Here is a 23,726-nt window from a genome sequence, read left to right on the forward strand (position 1 = left end):
ATAAGCCTGTCCTCATTAGAGAGTCCTTACATCCTTTTCTAATTCTACTATATCTTTTTTTTTGTTTTTTTTGAGATATGACAACCAAAATTGCACATTGATGTCGCACCATGGAGTGATACAGAGGCATTATTATAATCTTTGTCTTATTTTCTATTCCTCTCCCTGAGCTGCCGAGAAGGGGGGATAGGGGAACAAGATTGGACCCGTGGTAACAGTAAAAAACAAATTGGCGCATTTACTGCTGGTGCGGGAGCAAAACTTTTTACCACCCTGCGGGAGTAGTAAAAAGCCTTGCTCTCGTGGTTAAAAAAAAATGCGATTACTGCTCCCCAAGGTCCAACATCTGTGTCTTCCTCCCTCTCCCGCCATGGTATCTCTACCTTATGGAGCACCCAACAACAGGCCTGCTCCGGGGCCTTCCCTCTGCTGGAGCCGGCCTTCTGATGCAACTTCCTGTTTTTGAGGAAGTTGCATGAGAAGACAAAGTGCTGGGCCCACGGGGAGAGGTGTTGGAGCCATGCGGCGGGAGAGAGGTGGTGGACCACAGGGGAAAGCACTGCAGGAGGGAAGTAAAAATGTTAGTAATTTATATTTGCTTATTAGGCCACTGCCACACACTGAGCAGAAGATCCTTCTCACATGAGATAAGCACAAATAAGGCAATTAATTATTGGTAGCTGTATAGTTTTGATAGAAATATATGCGGTTATTAAAATATCTCTAAGAATGGTTCAGTTGTAATTTGAATAACATTCCTCTTGTTTTCACAGCCATGTCCATAGCAAGTTATGCCAACATGGAGGAAATCTCATTGGATGATGAGGACAGGAACTGCCTTGAATACAAACTGCTGATGGTCTTTGCACAGCGGAATTTATCTGCCAGCCAATATGGGGAGCTGTTAGAAAGGCATATCCGTACTGGCCCCATACAACTTCAAGGTCTGGGACCCACCCTTCCAAGTACACAGGGGAAGGAAGCCAACGGGTACAAAGGAGGTGAGGATGTAAAGATCAAGAGAGAGAGAATCAAACTTACAAAGAAGAAATCCAGCTGGAAGCAACGGCTGGTTCCCAAGTGTATCAAAGGAGTGGAGCCAGAGGAACCTAGAAGGGAGGGACTAGAAAAAGTGCACATCTTGGATGACACTCAGATTGGAGGTTGGTGGCTCCCGCAGAGATCTATCCATTCTCTCTCTCTCTCTCATTTCTCATCTTTTATGGAAGCAGAGTGAGGTTGTGCCTTATTTAATTTTATTTAAATCTGCTGCTTAGTGCTTTTTCAGCATCCTGTAGTGACGAGAGTCATTGTACAAAAATTGAACTTTTTGGATGACGTTCTATCTGCTTGGTTCAGAGATCTGTGCATTTTTTTTTTTTTTACACAATGAGAACAGATTGAGAAGGTGAACCTCCTAAACAAATAGCAGGCCATTGTCTTATATGCTATATCGAGTGAGCTTATGTAAAACTCGTTACAATATAACTAGGGATCTTCAACTTTCACTTTTTGTTATGTTATTTTTCCTGAAATGTTCAAAGTGGAAGAAAAATCAGTAGGGAAAATGACCCATTAAAACTCTTGATGAGTAAAAAACAAAGAGTTAAAAAAAAATAAGGGCCCTGTTTACTAAGGCGCGTTAGTGGTTTTAACACACCTACAATTAGCGCGTGCGCTAACCATGTAGGTGCCTCTAGGGATATTGTAGACTGCTTTCTGCCAGTCTCTGACGTTCTGCTGAGTTCTGGGTGGCTCTCAAATCACCTTGAACCACCTGCTACTGGTACTTTCATACACACCACAGAATTATGTGCGCTGCATGGCTCAAACGTCACTTCTTAACACTTCTGCCCTCTCTTAGGGGTTCTTTTACTAAGCTGCGGCAAAAAGTGGCCTGCGCTGGTGGATGCGTGAAATTGGCATGCTCTGGGCCATTTTTTTACCATGACTGAGAATGGGGCAGTAAATGGCTGCTGTTTTTAGGCTACTTGTATACCTTCCCAAATTAGCATAAACCAGCCATTCTCAACTGGGAGGGGTAAAAGAAACCAGTGCATATGAAAAAGTATATTTTATTCACTTATCCAATAAAGATACAAAAGTGGTATTGCGTTAAAGTTCATTAGTGACAAAGTAAATGAAGCAGTCAAGTGTAGAGAGTTTGGTTTTGTCCAGTTCTGGTGTAAGTTTCGTTGTCTAGTATTTAGGATGGATCATTGTGGGATGCCTTATTGAACAGGTTGGTTTTTAGTGATTTTCGGAAGTTTGTTAGGTCGTGCATTGTTTTTATGGCGTTTGATAGTGCATTCCATAGTTGCGTGCAGGGGCGTATCTGACCTGCGGCGGTAGGGGGGGCCAGGGCCAGAGTGAGGGGGCACATTATAGCCCCCCCCCCCCCGCCGCCGCCATTGCCGATCCCCCTCCCCCCAGCCGCTGCCATTGCCAACCCTCCCCCTCCGTTGCTCGCCTACCTTCGCTGGCGGGGGACCCCAACCCCCGCCAGCCGAGGTCCGCGTCCTCCTGCCCCTGACGGCTGCCTTTAAAGAATTCCGTCAGCTGGCGGGGGACCCCCAACCCCCGCCAGCCAAGCCGATGTCCTTTCATTTTTCCACCGAAGCTGGCGCCGACGAAAGTTTCTTTTGAGTCTGACGTCCTGCACGTACAACGGCAGGGGCAGGAGGACGTGGTCCCCCGCCAGCGAAGGTAGGCGAGCAACGGAGGGGGAGGGTTGGCAGCGGTAGGGGGGTCCAGGGCGAAATCTGCGGGGGCCCAGGCCCCTGAGGCCCCACGCAGATACGCCCCTGGTTGCGTGCTTATGTAGGAGAGGCTGGAAGCATATGTTGATTTATATTTTAGTCCTTTGCAACTAGGGTTTGCCTTCTTTCCCCAGTATGTGCTTTTCTTTCTTACCACTAGATGGCAATAGTTGCACAGGTTGCACATGGGACTTGCAGCAGATTCTAGCACTATATTAGTTACTCCAGTAAGTTTGGGCTAAAATCATGTGGTTGTTGATATGTAGAATAAAGAGCTGCAAACCTGATGAAGTCAATGTCATTCTTGAAAGTTATGACACAGTTGCCCTTTTGCTCTTAAAAACAATTTATGAACTATCTAACTTTCGCAAATCTCTGAAGACATATCTCTTCAACAAGACATACCACAACAATCAATAACTTTCACTGCAAAACATCACCATGTCACCTCATACTCTGAATGATTTCTTTCTATACCTGTCTGCTTAACTTTATTACGTCGTCATCTTCTCTATGTAACACCAATTGTAATTTCTACTCTGGAATGGAGAACGTTAATGGAGCTTAACCGAGGTTGGATAGCAGAGCCGGTAGTGGGAGGCGGGGCTGGAGGTTGGGAGGCGGGGATAGTGCGGGGCAGACTTATACGGTCTGTGCCAGAGCCAGTGGTGGGAGGCGGGACTGGAGGTTGGGAAGCAGGGATAGCGCTGGGCAGACTTATACGGTCTGTGCCAGAGCCGGTGGTGTGAGGCGGGGATAGTGCTGGGCAGACTTATATGGTCTATGCCAGAGCCGGTGGTTGGGAGGCGGGGCTAGTGCTGGGCAGACTTATACGGTCTGTGCCCTGAAGAGCACAGGTACAAATCAAAGTAGGGTATACACAAAAGTAGCACACATGAGTTGTCTTGTTGGGCAGACTGGATGGACCGTGCAGGTCTTTTTCTGCCGTCATCTACTATGTTACTATGTTATAAGCCACATTGAGCCTGCAAATAGGTGGGGAAATGTGGGATACAAATAATAATAATCCAGGAGTATGCAGCCTTTCAAAAGAGCCATTTCACTGTTGGTAAATTGCTTCCTATTCCCCAGCAGTCTGTCTCTTTCATACAAATTCCAGCAAGCCAGGGCTGACCTAACCATTGGGTAAATTAAGTCATTGCCTAGGACAGCAGCTGAGGAGGGAGGTGTCAAATAGCAGCTGCAGTCGAATCAAAAGACTAGATTCTGACAGCTAAACAAATCAGCAGCGCATATTTGTTTACCCCCAGGGAGGGAAGCATTTCTCAAATATTTGTATGTGTGTATATGTCTATATCTATAATGTGTATTCAGAGTGAGGCAAAAAAAAGTAACCCTAGAGATTTTTTGCTGTTTTTCTCAGCAACTGCTTGGAATTTCAACATGAATGTCACGAAATGCCTATCCATCCGCCTGGGTGGCCACTTAGTAGAGGGTCTACCCCCCAGCACAGCTCAGGTCTACCTGTGGCTTGAGCTCTACACTAGCACCCACCAACTGGGTCCTAACCGCCTCAGGGCGAATCTCCCGCTCTCATATTATCCCTACTGATTTCTAGGTTACTGGGGGCCACACTCCCTGATTCTCAGTCTGCTGCTCTAATCACTAGTATATTTCTCTATTGATACGAATTTTGAATGCACTTATATGCATGCGTTTTTAAAGCTGTAATGGTTTCAGATGCATTTCATGGATACTCCATGTACAGTTTGAAGAGGTGAGTTGCAAAACCTGTTAACTCATTTTGGAAAAAATGTACTTTATACCAGAAACAGGATGTCTTTATAGAATAGTCATAGGCTATGTACAACTTGGGCTAAAAGGGCATTTATTAGCAAGGGGTGTTTTTGTTTTTCAGTGAAAAAAAATTCTTATGTTGGCTAGAATTCTTGAAAATGAAAACTTGCGCTTATCCAAAGAACATCTTTTCATTCTTAACAGGTTTTGGAACTAAGCTCTTCAGTTTCATCTGCTCATGTCACATTAAAAAAAATGATATCGTGGACATAAAGAGACCAGGTAAACCTCTGTGGAGGGCTAACCAGTGTAATTTGTCTTCCAGATGCTGAGCCAGTAAAGGTCACTCTCATTGCAGAGAAATTGGTAAACATCATTCACACCACATCCCCGGCTTTGAGAAAAACTTCTCCGTGCTTTTATCGCTCATTTAGTGTGGAACCTGATGGCGGAGTAGGTAAGATGACCTTGTCTTTGAATGGTGTCCCTTTGTAAAGTCACCAGCTTTATCTTAATTACTCAATTACTTTACCTTACCCCTGTAACTTTACGCCATCCATATCACTTTCACTTTATTGTACTTTACTGTTTGCTTCTTAAATGTTGTAAGCCACATTGAGCCTGCCAGTGGTGGGAAAATGTGGGGTATAAATGATATAAAATAAATATTTCTGCCTCTGTGTGCTTGCACTGCAGCACTTGGCCGATCATTATAATGGTAAAGTAACACTGTGGTCTCTTCAGCACTTTCCCTATTGAGCTGATAAAATCCCGAAACAGCTCAAGACAGAAAATTTTAAAAGATATTTCAATGAATCCCTAAGGTGCCCTTTTACTAAGCCGCATAGGTGCCTACGCGTTCCCAACGCGCTTCAGTTTTTAATTACCACCCGGCTACTCTGTAGCCCGGGCGGTAATTTCATTTTTTATGAGCGTCCGCTATGCGTGACAGAAAATAATTTTTATTTTCTGGTGCACGGTGCTGACCGAGCGGTAAAAGGCATTCAGCGCGTGTAGATCATTACCGCCCGGTTAGCGCGCAAGTCCTTACTGCTAAGTCAATGGGTGGCGGTAAGGTCTCAGACCCAAAATGGACGCACGCCAATTTTCATTTTGTCGCACGTCTATTTTCGGCCAAAAGTTTTTTTTAAAAAGGCACTTTTTACAGGTGCGCTGAAAAATGGATCTGCGCATGTCCAAAACATGCACTTACACTAGCACAGGCCATTTTTCAGTGCAACTTAGTAAAAGGACCCCTAAGTGCACGGAAGTTGACATAACCTCTACATGGTACAAAGTTAAACATGATTACCTTTTTGCAAATTTTAATGCATAATAGTGTTTTGATTTTATATGTATTCAAAATATGAGAACAGTGAATATATTACTCTCTGAATACATTTCTGATCACTCTGGAGAAAAACTACTATTTACACGCAGATGATGTTATTCTGCTCGTACCCGTAATGTGTAAAACTTTAATTCCAACATGGTCTGTACAGACTTGTATGGATGCTGTTGAGTCGTGGTCACAAAATTATCATCTTAAGCTAAATGCTGATAAAATATAAATGATCTGGCTACACCACCATTTATAGATAATACGTCACTCTAAAGAGCGCGTACTTGAAAAAGGAAACAACATCAAGTACGTAAGCATCTCCATGCTGGGACAGACCAAGGGTCCATCGAGCCCAGCACCCTGTCACAGTCAGTGGCCAAAAGAACAAGCAATTTGTCCCGCCCATCCTAGAAATAGTGTATTATTCCCTCGTCCATTTAGTAACATTTTATGGCCTTTTTCCTCCAGGAAGCCGTCCAATCTTTTTTGAAGTCTGCTAAGTTAACCACCTTAACCACTTTTTCCGGCAGCGAATTCCAGAGTTTAACTAAGTACATAAGTATTGCCATACTGGGACAGACCAAAGGTCCATCAAGCCCAGCATCCTGTTTCCAACAGTGGCCAATCCAGGTCACAAGTACCTGGCAAGATCCCAAAACAGTACAATACATCTTATGCTGCTTATTGTAGAAATAAGCAGTGGATTTTTCCCTAGTCCATTTTAATAATGGTCTATGGACTTTTCCTTTAGGAAGCCATCCAAACCTTTTTTTTTAAACCCCGCTAATCTAACCACTTTTACTACATTCTCTGGCAACAAATTCCATAGTTTATTTACACGTTGAGTGAAATCAAACTCTGGAATTAAAAATATATGGTGCTGGTTTCCAAGAATGCCCCTTCTGTTTGACTTTTAAAGTTGGAGGACGGAGTAGCATTCTCTCCTCCTTCCAGTTCCACCTCTAAAATGGTGGCGCCCTGCCCAGTGCATCCTGGGATGCGCTGGGCGGGGCTTCCCTCCCATATAAGGGAATTATGCATAGATTGCTATTCGTGCTGCCTGCGCTTCCTCTTCAGCACAACCTCCCTTATATGGTAGAGAAGCCTCACCCAGCACATCCCAGGATTGCATTGGGCAGGAAAGAGCGTTGCCATTTTGGAGGCAGCACTGGAAGGAGGAGGGAGTGCCACTCCCTCCTCCTCCAGGTAAGGGGGGGGGGGGGTCAGGGTCACTAGACCACTGGGGGAGGGCTGGAGGTCCACCAGACATCCAGCTCTCTCTGTCATGGGGGGTGGGGTGGGCTTTTGTCTAGAGGGTTGAAGGGCTGGAGGTCCACCGGTCCTCCAGCCCTTTTTGTTTGGGATGGATGGGGGGGCCTGCAAGCATGCAGATGCATGCTGGACAGGACTTTCTAATGCTCTGCAAACTGTAATGCTAGCTCTGAGTGATTGCTTGTGACCCTCACGTGGACAGATCACATACCCAGCTCTTTACGTCAAGCTCTAGGAAGCCAAGGGAAAGAAATCACACACACACACCACTAATAAATATGTATATCAAAGGTCTTTGGGGAGAGAATTTGGGTCCCGTGTAATGATAGTGAGCTCACCCAGGGCTGTCTCAAAATCCCTAAGGTCTTCTGCTCTTTTATTAAGAATGCATTAAGTCATGAATTAAATGGACAACAGGTTTTACTTCACAGATCATGGGACACAAACTTTGAAAAGTCATTGGCTAAGTTATATTCTGCTTACATCTGCAAGTTCAGGGGATTCAGGGTACATTCCAACACTGCTAGCAGTTCCAGTAAAAGAATCTAGTATTCATAGGAATACGGAATTAGCATGCATCCGTTGCTTTCACTTCCCTGGTCTCTTCCAAACATGTTTATGTCTAATAACAATAATTTCCTAAGAGTATTAATAAGCAGGCCTGAAGCTGTCAATTCAGCAATTCAATAGACAGCATTTATTCATTTTTATCTTATTTTTCATGCTAACGTTTAACCTCTAATAATCCCTTCTGAATGGGTGGGCACCATGATTTTATATCATCACGAGCTGGTGTAGGGATTGCCGTGGCAGCAGCGCCCTTGTTTGGCGTGCTGCCTGCTGGCCATTGGGGAGGAATAGTCAATGCTACTTGTGGTCAGAGCCGGCGAGCTCATTGTTTCACATGCTCGCTGGCTCTGATCATAGGATGGGAGCAAATGGAAGTGCTAGTACAGGACTTATAGCCTCTAGCACCCGCGTTTGCTTCTGATCATTGGGGCATATGTGTGTCTTTACTTTTGCTTTAGAAATTACCTCCATCCCCCTCCCTTTCCTGCCATTAAATTTAATGTAAGATGTCATATTTAACTTTGTATTGCGTAGAATTTGGGTCAGCTGCTGTTCAGCGATGGATTCCATTTCCTCCTCTCTTCTTTCCTCTTTTCTCATTGTAGTTCCACATTACCCCTGTTTTTTTGTTAGTCGTTTTTCCACTTTTCTTTTTTAGATTGCAAGCCGCCCAGATAGTCGTTCTGTTGGGCGAGATAGTAAATTTTCAATAAACTTGAAGCATGCCGTTTCACCGGGGGCACCTAAACTTTTGCTCTGTTCTACTGGTTTGATTATTGATGTACCAGGTCTTTACTAAAGTTGGCAGTGTAGCTTAGTGCAGGCCAGGGGCGTAGCTAGGTGGGGCCATGGGGGCATGGGCCCCCACAGATTTAGTCCTGACCCCCTCTACTTTTGAACCCCCCCCCCCCCCCGACCAACCCTACCCTTCCACTTTCGACCTGCCGCCACCGCAAGGTACATTTGCTGGCAGGGGTTCCCTACCCCCACCAGCCTTACTCTTCAGCGCCAGTCTCCGGCGCATTCGCTGATCTGTGTTGTGAGTCCTGACATCCGGCGCTGAAGAATACTAAGGCTGGTGGAGGTTGGGGACCCCCGCCCCCAAAGGTACTTTGGGGGGGGGGGGTAGAAAGTGGCGGTGGAAGGTCAGCGGCGGTGGGGGAGTCAAAGTGGCAAGAAAGGGTCGGCGGCTGGGGGAGGCGTGCTAAAATGTACCCCCCACCTTGGGCTCTGGACCCCCCTCCCGCCGAGGTCTGGCTATGCCCCTGGTGCAGGCAGCAGAGAATTATCAACCTGAAAGGTTGGATGCACATCCTCTATCCCTCGCACACATCATGTGACCCTCATTAAGGATCCATTTTACTAAGGTGTGCTAAGCCCTAATGTAAGCTTAGTGTGCCAATTTTTTTTTTTTAAATAGAATCTCCCCCTATGTGCATTGATGGGCCACAACATTATTTAGATTTTGCTCACACCTTTTTCAGTAGTAGCTCAAGGTGAGTTACATTCAGGTACACTGGATATTTCTCTGTCCCAGGAGGGCTCACAATCTTAAGTTTGTACCTGAGGCAATGGCGGGTTAAGTGACTTGCCCAAGATCGCAAGGAGCAGCAGTGGGATTTGAACATGAGCTGCACAGATCCCTCTAAAATGATCCCATTTACGACAGCAGTTGAATCCTCTAGGTTCCTATCAACTGCATTTGTGCTAATGGACCATCCTCCCCAGGAGTCTGTAGGGACTGTCTCCACAGCTCTTCTGAGTTAGTAGGTGTAATGCCGGATTTCTGTGTAGTGGTAGTTTTCCCAGAACCATGTGGCCAATCCTGAAAGTGATGTTTTGCTAGTTGAATATTAGGAAGGTCACATATAAAGGTCACACATCGTTGAAGGATAGCTAAAAATAATAGAGCGAGTTATCTGTGCACAAGACTGGCTGTTGGTAAGCATATGGATGTGGAAATCCAGACAGCATGTTGAATTTTTATCTTTCAGATGGTGAAGATAAAATAGTACAAGATATAGTAGCATTATTACGACAGTCGGGAGATCGTCTGAATGAACAGGTAAAAATATATATATTTTTTCTTTTTTACCACACATGTACACTATGGTACTCATTTTCAAAGCACAAGCTTTTTTGGGCACATTTTATTTATTTATTTGTAACATAGTAACATAGTAGATGACGGCAGAAAAAGACCTGCACGGTCCATCCAGTCTGCCCAACAAGATAAACTCACATGTGCTACTTTTTGTGTATACCTTACCTTGATTTGTACCTACATTTGTATCCCACATTTTCCCCACATATTAGCAGGCTCAATGTGGCTTACAGAATACCGTAATGGTGAACGCCAAGTACGGTAGGTGTTAAACAAATACAATTAGAAAAAGGGTCAAGTAAGGTAGGGGTAAATGGGTACAATAAGTGACAAGGAAATAAGAAATAAAAAATGTCCATTGCAATGCATGTATTGATGGCATTGTAGAGATTGAGGCATATAAGTAGAATCAGTAGGGTAGGCCTTGCAAAACAGGTTTTTAAAGGTCGCCTGAAGTTTTGATAGTCGTGCATCGTTTTCACACTCTTTGGTAATGCATTCCATATTTGCGTACCTAAGTAAGAAAAATTGGATGCATAGGTTGATTTGTATCTGAGTCCAATGCAGCTTGGATAGTGAAGGTTCAGATAAGTACGTGATGAGCTGATTCTGTTTCTGGCTGGAAGATCTATTAAATCAGTCATATATCCTGGGGCATCACCATAGAGTATCTTGTGGACCAGAGAGCAAATTTTGAAGGTAATGCAGTCCTTGATAGGGAGCCATTTTGGGACATCTACCTGCCAAAAGCATCCAACGTCCAAATAGCAATTTTGGAAAGGCAAAAAAAAAGTCTAAATAGCAAGTCAGTGTGTTGGGGGCCGGTAGGAGGCATGTTTTGGGAGGGCCCAAAAATAGGACATCCAGCAGCGATAATCGAACAGGAAGAAACATCTTAAGTCTTAGGATGTCCTAAGTTAGACCTATTTCAATCACATCTAGGGTACAAAAAAAAAGTGCTCTGATTGAGCAGCTAACCACTGCAGGGATTATGGCATGACTATCCCCCTCCGTAATTCCCGAGTGATTACTATCCCCCTCCTTCGCCCCTGAAATTGAAACTGGTAAGGAAAGCCAGGTTGTATGACTGCCTTAGGTAGTACAGGCATTCTGACCAAAGCAGGAACCAGTTTGAAGAGTATCCTAGTGGTTAGTGCAGTGGCCTTAAAACCAAGGGACCCTGGTTCAAATCGCACTTTAACTCAAATTTTTTAATTGTGAGCCCTCCAGAAACAGAAATATACCTACTGTACATAAATATATAAGCCACCTACCTGCAAGCCTGAAGGCTGTCGAAGTGGTGTATATTCAGCTGTAGTAGGTTTTTTCTGTTCCTGGAGGGCTCTCAATCTAAAAATAAGAGTTAAAGTGGGATTTGAACCAAGGTCTCATCGTTTAAAGTTCACTGCACTAACCACTAGGCTACCTCCTGCTTTGCTTGTATACCTGTGGCAATTTTTCTCAAAATGATGCCAGACAGACGTCCCTATCCCTGGTTTTTTTTCCCAATCATAAGTTGGATGTTTCATTTTGGAAAAAGACTCTTCGTTTTGGACGTTCTCAGCACAAAAATGTCAATCTCACAGTCATTTTAAATTTAAAGAAGTCTTTATTTGGCATTAAGACAAACCATATAGACGTACAGACCATACAAATATTACATTGCCTCAATAATTACACAAGGTTACATCACCCAATATAACACTTTTGTTGATTGCTACAACAAGAACCAGAAACCACAATTAACTTCAAGATTTTTATAATTTTAACATAATAGTATAACCCCCCTCCCGCCCGCCCCCTATCCCCCCCCCCCCCCCCCCCCCCCAGAATAAAGCTCAGTCTATATACATACAAGAGATTCCACAGGACCCTTCAGCTCACTGGGTACATTGGTCTCGGATAGTTATTTTAGAACAGAAAGTGTAGACATTTCTTCCTGTTTGAAATTGATTTGAGATTAGATTTTATTTTTTTGGACATTACGAATAAGGCATTCCAATTCTGATTTAGATGGAAGAGGCTAAAAACCGCTTCATAGTAATCCATCATGGCTTCTGCTTCCTAGTATCATCCATTATCCTTTCCTTTAAGTTCAGTCTCATGCATTATACCAATTGTCTCTAATGTTTCTCGTACCTCACGCTAACACTATCTGCTTTTTGTCTCACCTAGAATGTAAACCGCACTGAATCCTGGAAAGGGGATATTAGTGGTATACAAGAATTGAATTGAATTCTTGAAAATGCCCCTCCACGTATTTAACACTGCAGAATTACTATAATAGCCTCAGACAAATCCCCAGAAAGGTTACAAAAATTCTAAAAGTTTGCTTGCCATATAAGTTCAGTAAATCTTGTTGCACCAAAATAGTTTTGAGGAATAAATACTGCAATTTATCAGAAGTATAGAAAGGAATTTAAAACCTGGCTTTCAGACCCTAATTAATAATCTTCGAGGGGCATTTTCGATATGATGTGTAAATCCGATTTTGGAAGTTTTGTGGAAAACGTGAAAAACCCCGTAGCGAACACGGTCATTTTCAAACACAAAAGAACGTCCAATGTGCTCAGTGCATCTATCTTTTAGGACCATTTTCGGGAAAAAAAATCCAAGGGAAAAATGCACAAAAACAAGCCATTGGGATGTATTGAGGGGGGGGGGGCAGTGTTCTTAATAGACTTGCCACACAGACATCCCACAGTGCAATGGGGCACCCTAGGGGCACTACAGTGAACTTCACAAAATAGGTCCCGGGTACATATCTCACCATTACCCTCCCTTATATTATTAATTTGGATTTTGCTCACACCTTTTTAAGTAGTAGCTCAAGGTGAGTTACATTCAGGTACTCTGGATATTTCTCTGTCCCAGGAGGAGTTGCAATCTAAGTTTGTACCTGAGGCAATGGAGGGTTAAGTGACTTGCCCAAGATCACAAGGAGCAGCAGTGGGATTTGAACCGGCCACCTCTGGATTTCAAGACCGTTGCTCTAACCACTAGGCCACTCATATTGTATGATGAGCCCTCCAAAAGCCACCAAAAACCTACTGTATCCAACTACCACTGTAATAGCCCTTATGCCTGCAGGTGTCACAGTACACAGTAGGTTTTTGGAGGGCTCATACCTTCCACCACAAGTGTTCTAGTTAGACTGGGATATGGGCCTGGGTCCCCTTCTCTACAGTCCACTGCACTGACTACTAGGATACTCCAGGGACCTGCTTGCTGCTCGAGTAGGAATGGCCATCATATCTGAAGGCTGTCAGAGCCTGTTGTATACTGTCCCTGTCACATCTTAAGAGGCTGGGAGGAGGTAGTTGACCACTGGGGGAATAAGGGGGGGGGGTTATGCCTTAATCCTTTCAGTGGTCATTTAGGGCACCTTTTGGTCATGATTTGAAACAGGTCTAGTCAAAGTATCTTAATTTTGGCTCTATACGTGTTTTCATTTTGTTCCATTATTGCAGAAAAACATCTGTATTTTGGTGCCGCCCATGTCCTGCCCAAAACATGCCCCTTTGAAATTTGGACGAACTTTAGAGCAAAACGTTTAAAATCAGGATGTTGAAAATTGAAACTTGGATGTTTTTGAGGGAAAAACATCCTCGTGCCACCTTACGGCATCTTTTTGGACTTTTTTTCTTTCTTTGTTTTGAAAATGAACCCCATTACCTTCTGTTTCATTTTAAGATATGAGGTCTTGGCCAAGAATATCCAAAGCATTAACATTTTTAGATTGGGTATCTTAATTCTTTGGTGGGCCTTTTCTATATTTCATCTAGATGGATAATTTTTTGTCTTCAGAGTTTTATAACTTTTTTTTTCTTTTGTATTAATGTTTTACTGTCTTAGAGCCCTGTTTACTAAGCTGCGCTGTAAGCGCACTAATTTTTTAGCGTGCACTAATGATAGCCATTATATTCCTATGGTTGTCTCTAGCGTTAGCACACGCTAAAATGTTTGCGCGCCTACAGCGCAACTTAGTAAACAGGGCCCTTAATGCTTTATTTTGATTCAGTCTACATTATGCCGTAGATCAAAGCTTTCCAAACTGTCGGTCAGGACCCCAGATGGGATTACAAAACCCACATTTGGGGGTCACAACCTGGATAGGCTTTCCACAGGTACATCATTATTCTGCACTTCTAGGGAGGGTCACACAGTTTCCATTCAGCTGATATCATGTAGTCATGGTCACAAAAAGATTGATAAGCACTGCTATAGATGTTTATGTAAAAATGTATAGATCGTCAATCATTGAAGTTCTAAGTGGTTTATATAAAATATAAGTTTTGGTTAGATCTTATTTACTTTCTAAGTGTTTTTGATTTTATTAATATTTGCTTTGTTTCAACCTGTTCTGATAGCTGTCTATTCTTTATTTTTTAACTTTGGAACAAGTCCTATATAATAATTCTCACCTCCAACGTTTGAAAACCTGGCTGCCTGTGTCAGTAACTTTGGGTCTCCGAAGCCTCGCTGATGTCACGACGCATTACGCCGTGGAATCTGTTTGTGTGCGTGCGTCAGAGGCACGAGCACAAACTGATTCCAACGTGGGTCCTCATTCAAGCCGTCCGACCCCCCACCCCCCTTTATGGTCTGAGGACCCCCTTCCACCCCCACCTCTCTGGTCTCAGGACTCCCCCTGCAGCCACCCATGTCCAGCAACCCTCCTGTCCCCCTGCCCCCCCTCCAGCCACCCATGCCGAGACTTCCAATGGTGGACTCGCGAGACTTCTGCTGTAGTCTTGGAGGCCACCCTTGTAAGTGTCGGCGGCCATTTTTAACAGGGATCCGGCAGCGGGGGAGGGTCAGCGCCAGCAGCGGGCAGGCAGGACCGGGGATCTTTCCTGCCTGACCCGAAGAATTCGCTACACAACCTGGGTGGCTGGAGGGGAGGCAGGTGAGAGAGCAGGGTCGCTGGACATGGGTGGCTGCAGGGGGGACAGGGGAGAGAGGAGGATCGCTGGACATGGATCAGCTGTGAGGCATGGAATGTTTTGGGGGTTTTTTTCACGGGTTCTGAAGTTCACTGCATAATTGCAACGGTGACGTCAGCCTGACTACGGAGCCTAGCTCAGCAACTCCGAAGGAGCCACAGACACAGGCAGCAAGATTAGAACGTTGGAGGTGAGAATTATTATATAGGATGACCTGACACGGTCACCGAGTTTCGGTCGGAAAGCCTGCATCAGGAGTCTGAGAACAGAAAGGCTGACTAATGGAGACACAGCTTCAGAGTGTTAAAAACAGTTGACTAAAACTTGCGAGCTGACTAACTGCAAAGTAAACACAAATGGTAATCCAAGACGAGCAGTTTTATTCAACTGTTTTTAACACTCTGAAGCTGTGCCTCCATTGGTCAGCCTTTCTGTTCTCATAGATTCTTGATGCAGGCTTTCCAGCCGAAATATGGTGACCGGGTCTGGTCATTTTAAATAAAGGCAGTTTCGAATTGCACATCTCTTGACGTGTTTTTTCTCCACCCTCCTTTTGCTACAGTTTACAATCGCACAGAAAGAGAAGAGACAATTTCAAGAGGTTTTAGAGGTGTAAATGGTCTTGTTTTTACCAACAGGTTGCATTTGTGTTGCATGTGGCATATTGTACATTTCATATTGCATGGCAATAAGAATTGAAGGTCAGCCGCATTGATGTCTCCTCTTTTATCTGCAGATGAACAAAGACAAGACCTTGAGACAATCGCTGTTCTCTTATGCCTTCTTCAAGAAAGTGGCTGACTGCTTCCTGGAGAACTTAGATCTCAGCGGGGAAACTGAAGTCCAGCAGCAGAGCGTCAAGTTGGCCTATACCATGGATGTCGCTACCAAGCTCACAGCTGTTGACAACCATCCCATGAACAGAGTCATGGGCTTTGGTGTGAAGTACCTGAAAGAACATTTCAGTCCTTGGATCGAAACCCATGGGGGATGGGTATGATTTTTCATCTTTTTAGAGATTTATGAAAACACCTTGGAATATCAAATTTGATTATTTTTATGTCCATTCCAACATGGCTGCTGTTGTGGTCGGGTGACATCATATCATACTGTAGGAAAGTCATTATGTTCATTGTCTGGAGTGATCAGTTCTGCAGGCCTCATATTCAAAGTACAGGATATACCCCTAAATTTTAGATATGGTGTTCAGAATTGCATGCGCAAATTGGGGTGCACAGTTTAATTCAATGATGAGTCAATTAGCACCAGTAATTGGGCCCTAAAAATCAATTATCTGTGCAAATTGAGATTAATTTAAATTAATACATGCATATTTATGCACAACTCCAAAAAGGGAATGCAGTCATGAGCGGATCAGGGGTGTTCGGGCAATTTATGCGCACTGTTACAGAAAAAGGGGGATCTGCGTGTAATTTAGGCACTAGGATTATACCAGGGTTCAGTTGGTGTAAATCCTCGAGGCTAAAGTTAGTCACTGATCCCCCTTAGTGCGCATAAATTGCCTGAACGCCCCTGATCCCATAACCCTCCCATGGCTGCTTTCCCTTTTTGGTGTGTAAATATGCACAAGTAAATTTGAAATTAATCCCAGTTTGCACCGGATCCCCGCACTAGATGCTATTTTGAACGCCATTTATAGAATAGCGCTTAACGCTTCCTTTTGTGTGTGGTGTCGATTATAGAATTTGGTCCATAATGTCTGTGAAGAAAAGGTTGTCTAATATTACAAATTCACCATCAGTTATAAATGAAAACATTCTTCCTGTGTCTTCCACATTTTTCAGTGCAATGTTGTGGTTGGGTGGGGGGTGCTGTCCTCTACCACTTTATGGATGTCGAGGGATAAGTTATCCCAGCCCCACTAAGGTGCCTGTGAGCTGTTCTTGACAGAATTCTTTTTGCAGCTTACATCACCCGATCTTTTCTGAGGGTCTCCATCTAACTACTAGCCAGGCCTGACACTGCTTAGCTTCCTAAGATCTAAGGAGCCTTTGTTCGTCCAACCTGGTGTTTTATTTTATGAATTTATTTACGGCCTTTTGGAAGGAATTTACTCAAGGCGGTGTACAGCAAGAATAAGTCAAACATAAGCAATAGACAATTACAGCAGTAAAAATGTTCAAATAACAATACAAAGTATAACATAGTATACTACTTACAATGTCAACACAATACACAAACACTGGAGGAGATTCTGAAGTGCACTAAACACAGAGAACAAAAGGGGGGAGGGTTGTTTTTTTTTTTTCCCTAGTGGATAAAATTTCAGAACTGCTATTACAGAGTATTTTGATATGTCTTGAAGGCCAGATTTCTACGGTCTGTGTCCTGATTATTTGGCTGGGCTGGCATAGTCCTCGACAGCAACTCCAGTAGTTGGGGAATAAGACCAATGCTGGGAAGGCTTCTACTGTCTGTGCCCCAGAAATGGCAAGGACAGATCAAGATCAAATATGCATATGTTATATCGCATCATACCATATGCTATAATTTTTCTTGTTGGGCAAATTGGGTGGACCATGCAGGTCTTTATTTGCTGTCATCTACTGTTACTATGTCAGAGCTGCCAAGGGGGCCCAGTTTTTGAGAGGGAGATTTTAGTATGTTCCATAGTGCCACCTACTCTTAACTCATAGCTCTGCCTCCTAGTGTACTGTTTGAGCAGTGCGGAAGTCAGCTGCGGATCCCAGCACTCCTGCACATGCTCAATCCAGGCACTTGGAAATGGAATATAAGATGATACCCTTTTTGTTGTACTAGGCTAATACATTAGCTTTATATATCATGTTCCTCTGTATTTATCTCATGCATTATTGAATTCCATCACTATTTTTGTCTTTACAACCTCAGTGATTTTTTTTCTTTATGCTTTTTCTCTCATAGGAAAAAGCCTTAAATATATTGGATGAGGAAGAGGTGGAGTGAATGCGTGGAGTATAATCTGCTATCAAAGTGTTCATGACTGCCAATTTAAGAACTTACGCACTTCCAATTGACAGACTCTAAGTTTAAACCTTCAAGATAACAAAATAAAAACCCCACATTTTTGCCAGGAATAAGTAGGCACATATTTTCAGCAAATGGCCACACAGTTTTACCTGTCCTGCGGCCTTATTTCTCCTTGTCAAGTTTTGAAGAATTTCATTTTAAGAGTAATTGAAGCATCTCGGGCAATACTGGATGAAATCAATGGCACCTTCTTCTGTATTAAATTGAGCAATGAACTTGTATGTAAAATGTATAGCATTAGAGGCGTGTGGTGAAAGGAATGGAAAGGAGACTGAAAGCAGTGGAAACAGATGAGATCTGATTGGACAATTAATGCGTAACAAGCTGGTGTAATCCGGTTGTACAAATCCACTGCACTAGAAAATCAGAAATTTCTTTTGTTGTGAAAATTCTCCCTAAAATTCTTGGAGTAAAATGTAATTCAGGTTCTTTGTGCGCCCAGCTTCCAGTAGCTGTTGAGAGAAGCTGTCATCGCAGTTGCTAACTGATATACTGACTATACTGCAAGAAATTTTAAACAGAATGGATTTTGAAGACATAATTTCTAAGAGACGTGTATTTGGAGAATAACTTATTTTGTCATGGTAATGTATCGTCATGGTAATTTTATTGAGCTTAAGATGAAAAAGAGCTATAATTGTGGGGAAATATTTGGAATTGTAAAGAATGCAGAAAAATACTGAAGTCAAGCTCAGGGCACCCAAGAAAGCAGATGCTATGGTGGCTGTGGACCTTTCTTTATATTCCATTGGCTCAGTCAGTTTGTTTCAACACTTTTATTGAAGGCAACACAAATAGCATTACATGACAGTCCACGTCACACACACAGTGAAGCTAATACAGTGGACACTCTTGGCCTTCAATTAACATTTTAATAAAGCCCCACCACACACCCATCCCCAACTCCCCTCCTCACTGAATCCACTATTCGCCATCCGAAACCCAATGTCACTACAAATCCCCAAACCCCCTCTCCCATCCTATTACCCCCTATCTCAGAGGATTCAACCCAGGGCTGGACTCTGATGGTCCCTAGGTTGGTCCCATGAGAAACACTCCTTCCCCTTCCCCCCCACCCAATCTAACTGGCTTCAGACCCCCCCCCCCCCCCAACAAAAAAAAATTTAGGTTGAGGTATCACATTCGCCCTTTACATGATATTGACAATGAGGCTGCGCCCTTGGGGGCTTAAACTGGAAAGGTAAGGATTCCAAATCATCAGAAAGGCCTTCCTGCGCCCGGGGGACCCCCTAGCATCCCCAGCTTATAACTTTTTGAGTTACTAGGGTCAATTTGCAGCACAAAAGGGTAGCATGTCTACTCATAGGATAGTATGCTTTGGGTTTGTCGAGTACAAATTGCTCCACTGACCCCCATACCACACGACCCAATATACGAGACAAAAACCGTCTGACCTGTTCCCTGACCTTTTGTACACGGGGGCATTCCCAAATAGCATGAAAAAAAGGTGTGTCTATATTGCATGCACTTGGAGCAATCGACCTCCCCCTGTGGATCAGTATGTATCAACTGTACTTTGGCTACATATGCCCGAAGTATCACCCTTACTCCACATTCCCGTAATGTATCCCCCCCCCCACACACACATTCCAAGTCACCAACTTTACCATGTCATACTGAAAAATACAGCCTCCATCTTAGCTTCCTTTATAATGTTCAATGGCGGGGGACGTCTCAGTCTCTAGCTCAGTCAGTTTAGTGTCCAATGTTCCCATCAATCTGTTCCCATATGGCTTATTACGGGAACATTGGACACCTTAGGGTTTGGGATAGTGTTTGAAAGCTATTTTTGTTCAATACCTTTCAGCAGGACTGTGACTTACCTAACTGGGACATTATTTGATTTGAAAAAGGTTCTGGACTAGTGGTAACTGTATTTAACAGTGAAACAAGGCAGCTCTTGGGAGTTGAGCCCCAGTCCCCCTCTCTGAAAGGTGATCAGGGGTGAGCAACCATGATTCTCGAGGACCCCAACCAGTGGCGTAGGAAGGTGGGCGGGGGTGGGCGGTCCGCCCCGGGTGCACGCCGCTGGGGGGTGTCGGCTCTGTGCTGGTGCACTGCCCTCTCTGCCCCGGAACAAGTTACTTCTTGTTCCGGGACAGAGAGAGCAGTGAACCAGCGCGGAGCCGACACACCCCAGCAATGTGCAGTCGGGGCGGATCGTCCCTCGCCGCAGGTATGCGCTCCGGGGGGGGTGGGGGAGGTATGCGCTCCACGGGGGGTGTGCGCTCCAGCGGGAGGAGGGTGCGCCGTGCTGCACCTGGGGGGGGGGGGCGCAGCGGCGACCCGCCCCGGGTGTCAGCTCCCCTCGCTACGGCTCTGACCCCAACCCAGTTGGGTTTTCAAGATTTCCACAATGAATATGTATGAGATCCATTTGCATACAATGGAAGCAGTACATGCAAATCAGTGTCATGCATATTCAGTCTTGAAAACCCAACAGGGTTGGGGCGTTTGAGGACCTTGATTGCCCACCCCTAATCTATAAGTTGCTTTGGGCCTGATTTACTGAGCTTTTTTCCCCTAAATCTTCTTCACTGTACAGTATCAGCCATTGGGTTCTTAATATGGAAAATGTATTTGTTGTCTGGGAGAAGCTCTCTGCTATGGAATTATCCATACGAGTGTAATTTATCTGTGTTTTAAAGTACTTTGGGATTTTGCTTCGCACTACTAGTAAGAGTAGTTTGGACAGAATGGCCTATTGAAAACTGCCATATTAAAGGAAAACCCCCTTTATCAAACCAACAGGATTTGGAGGCATCTGCTGTCTTACAACACAGAGCTGCTTCAGCAACTGAACAGCTCAAGATTTGAATCTGCAGCCCTCCGTCTCCAGGCTGTCGTATCTAGAATAGGCTGGCTTTACCGTTTTCCCCTGCTACAATATTGAAGAATGTAGCCACCCCTCCCCCCTTCTTATTGGGAATACTTGGGTCACTGGAAGGTCTTTACTGATCTTGGTTAAAATTTTAAGAAAATTAAAAAAAAAAACCCAAATATTGGACTCGGACGTCTTTGTGGTTGCCTGGTAAAATAGCTTTCCTCCTCTTGTTACACGAGCACCCCAGGGCACTGTGGAAAGTGGACAGAGGAGGTAACCTCTAGCCCCCATGGATGCCTTCTGCTTGATTTTTCAGGATATGCCTAATGAATAGGGATTTGGCCAAAGACTTCAATTGGATTTATTTATTTTACACATTTATAGACCACTTAAATCAAAGCTGTTTATAATAAAAACATGCAAAATAAAATCACCAGCAACAAAATACATGCTGGGTTGGTGCCTCTGATTGATCCATGTTAGTGAGCTTGTTGTAATACGTTTAGTGGTGCTTCATGGCTTTACTTGTTCCATTATTGCATCACCTCAGACCATGTTCAAGATATATCAACAGTGTTACATTGCAGCGTTGCCCTGTGATTCATAAAGCTGCATTAAAAGCACGATTCATTTTTTTTTCCACTCATAATTTCCCATACTACTACTACTTATCATTTCTAAAGCGCTACTAGACGTACCCAGGGGCGTATCTGGACTCCGGCGGTAGGGGGGGCCAGAGCCAGAGGGAGGGGGCACATTTTAGCCCCCCCCCCCCCGCCGCCGAGCCCCCACCGCCGAGCCCCCACCGCCACCAATGACTCTCTCCACCCCCCTCCCGCCGCCAACCCTCCCCCGCTGCCGTTCTTACTTTTGCTGGCGGGGGACCCCAACCCCCGCCAGCCGAGGTCTGCTTCCACCTGCCGCAAAAACTTCTTCTTCAGCCGGCGGGGGACCCCAAGCCCCCGCCAGCCGCCCCGCGGTGTTTAAAATTCATCTTCGGCCTCCGTGGCCATGCTGCTGTGATAGGCGCTGTTGAAATCCACTTCGGAGTCTGACGTCGCAGCACGTACAACGTACAACGACGTCAGACTCCGAAGTGGATTTCAACAGCGCCTATCAACAGCAGCACGGCCACGGAGGCCGAAGATGAATTTTAAACACCGCGGGGCGGCTGGCGGGGGTTTGGGGTCCTCCGCCGGCTGAAGAAGAAGTTTTTACGGCAGCGGCAGGTGGAAGCAGACCTCGGCTGGCGGGGGTTGGGGTCCCCCGCCAGCAAAAGTAAGAACGGCAGCGGGGGAGGGTTGATGGCGGTAGGGGGGTCCAGGGCAAAATCTGCGGGGGCCCAGGCCCCTGAGGCCCCACGCAGATACGCCCCTGGACGTACCATACTCCCTCCCTCCTTTTTTGACTGGTCATCTTCATGAGGATCAAGAGTGTAAACGGAAACCAATCGGTTTTTTTTTTTTAATGGATTCTGGCTTAGGCTAATGGATGCAGTGAGCTGCTTTAAACGAGAAAGCAGCATCAAACTGGCTTCAAGCAGGGCAGCTACCTAAAAAAGTTTAAAATTATATGTATCGCCAGACAAATTGAGATCTTTATAAGGAGGCTCTGGCCTTGTTTGCCTCTTAATCCAATAATGTGGTCAATCCAGGTATGTATTCAGGGTCCTAATGTCTTCTTGTTTCAGCAGATCATGCCTAGGCAGCTGCAAGCAAAGCAAGCTTTAACTCAAAGCAGGTGCATTTTATATTGGATTCATGTATGTTTTGAAAATGGGATTCCCCCTCTCCTCCCTTCCATCATCCAAGAATCAGAAGCAGACCTAACACTTTTGCTCAAACTTAGTAGCGAGTTCAAAAATCTGTTTAAGCTTATTATTTAACTAGTTCAAAAGCCTGACAATCATTTAGAATTGTTATATGGGAAATCCGTCTCTTATCCATCCTGTTTTTGTGAAAGATTCCCACATTTCTAATTATGCCTGTAAGGTATTTATCTTTGCTTTGCTGTTTTATTTACCCCCATGAAGATTGTGCTAGACATCCAACATGTTGGAATTACAGAGGTGGTAATCATTTGTTTTGTGTTTTCACAGCTTTAGGCAGTGCCCACTTTTTTACACTGACTGAGAAGGGGTGAGATTGGTTGCGTTCCTCTCCCGTTATTGGCCCTAAATAAGACTTTGATGTTTTCCATAATATGCAGGATCTAATATCACTGATTATTGGTTCCGTTCTTTCTTGCACACGGCTGCTTTTCAAGGTTTTGCTGTACAAGTGCCTGGAATGAGAGACCTGGCTGTTCTGAAGCGGACTAGCCAGTTTAAAAAAAAAAAGTTAGAAAAATATATGTTGGACCCATAAGGAAAGTTTTTTTTTTTAATCCAATAACTATTTAAATGCAAATTAAGAAAACACATTATAGTTTTGTTCAGGTCCCTTTTAAATTAATGCAAGATGAAATTTTGGTCCATGTTAAATACCCTTCCCCTTTGACAAGGTTGAATTGTTAATATTTCATAAACAACCTGTTTTCTCTGGATAGGGTATTCTGTTGAGCTTTGTGGATATAGCAAGAAAACATATTCATTCCAGCTGTTGTTCTGCTTTTATAGTTCCAGATGAAGCGTATGGCCTGGTTGACAGATGGCCAGTTTGTGCAGGCCAGGCCAATGAATGTTCTCATCCTTGTGTGCCCCTTTGGCAGGGGATGAGTGAACAAACTATCTTTTTTTTTTTTTCCTGTGAGAGTAACACAATTGAGACTTAATTTGGCAAACCTGTTTAGAAGTGAACTAGTGAGATAAATAGGTTCTTATTTGGTGGAGCTGCCTTGTACCTGTTAGTAGGGAGAATAGATATCTATCCTCACTGAGGTATAGTCCCTGAAATTTGGGCAAGGATCCCAGATCTGCACCTAAACTAATTAGATACTAACAATCAATTACTGGAGTTGCCTAGCACTTAATTGCCAATTAGGAGATATGGCACAGATCTGCCTTATGCTCTATTCTATAACATGCATGCCTAAAGTTAGATAGAAACAGAGAAACATGAAGGTGGATAAGACCATATGGCCTATCCAGTGTGCCCATCTG

The 23,726-nt window shown here is 44.2% G+C and overlaps 1 protein-coding gene across 2 annotated transcripts in view; it reads left to right on the forward strand.

The window, feature by feature from the left end:
• The window catches only part of BCL2L14 (BCL2 like 14), a 34,695-nt gene extending 16,893 nt beyond the window's left edge, over positions 1-17,802 (forward strand). Inside the window, exons 2-6 of one of the 2 annotated variants that reach the window (XM_030215216.1) lie at positions 774-1,163; positions 4,843-4,974; positions 9,696-9,766; positions 15,488-15,745; positions 17,656-17,802. In XM_030215216.1, coding sequence (XP_030071076.1) covers positions 776-1,163; positions 4,843-4,974; positions 9,696-9,766; positions 15,488-15,745; positions 17,656-17,697 — 891 coding nt within the window. In that variant the 5' untranslated portion in view covers positions 774-775 and the 3' untranslated portion in view covers positions 17,698-17,802. The remainder of the gene's footprint in view (positions 1-773; positions 1,164-4,842; positions 4,975-9,695; positions 9,767-15,487; positions 15,746-17,655) is intronic. The other variant, XM_030215217.1, reaches the window with a different exon arrangement.
• The last annotated feature ends 5,924 nt before the right edge of the window (positions 17,803-23,726 follow it).

Source organism: Microcaecilia unicolor, chromosome 9 (genome assembly GCF_901765095.1).
Source record: "Microcaecilia unicolor chromosome 9, aMicUni1.1, whole genome shotgun sequence".
NCBI lineage: Eukaryota > Metazoa > Chordata > Amphibia > Gymnophiona > Siphonopidae > Microcaecilia > Microcaecilia unicolor.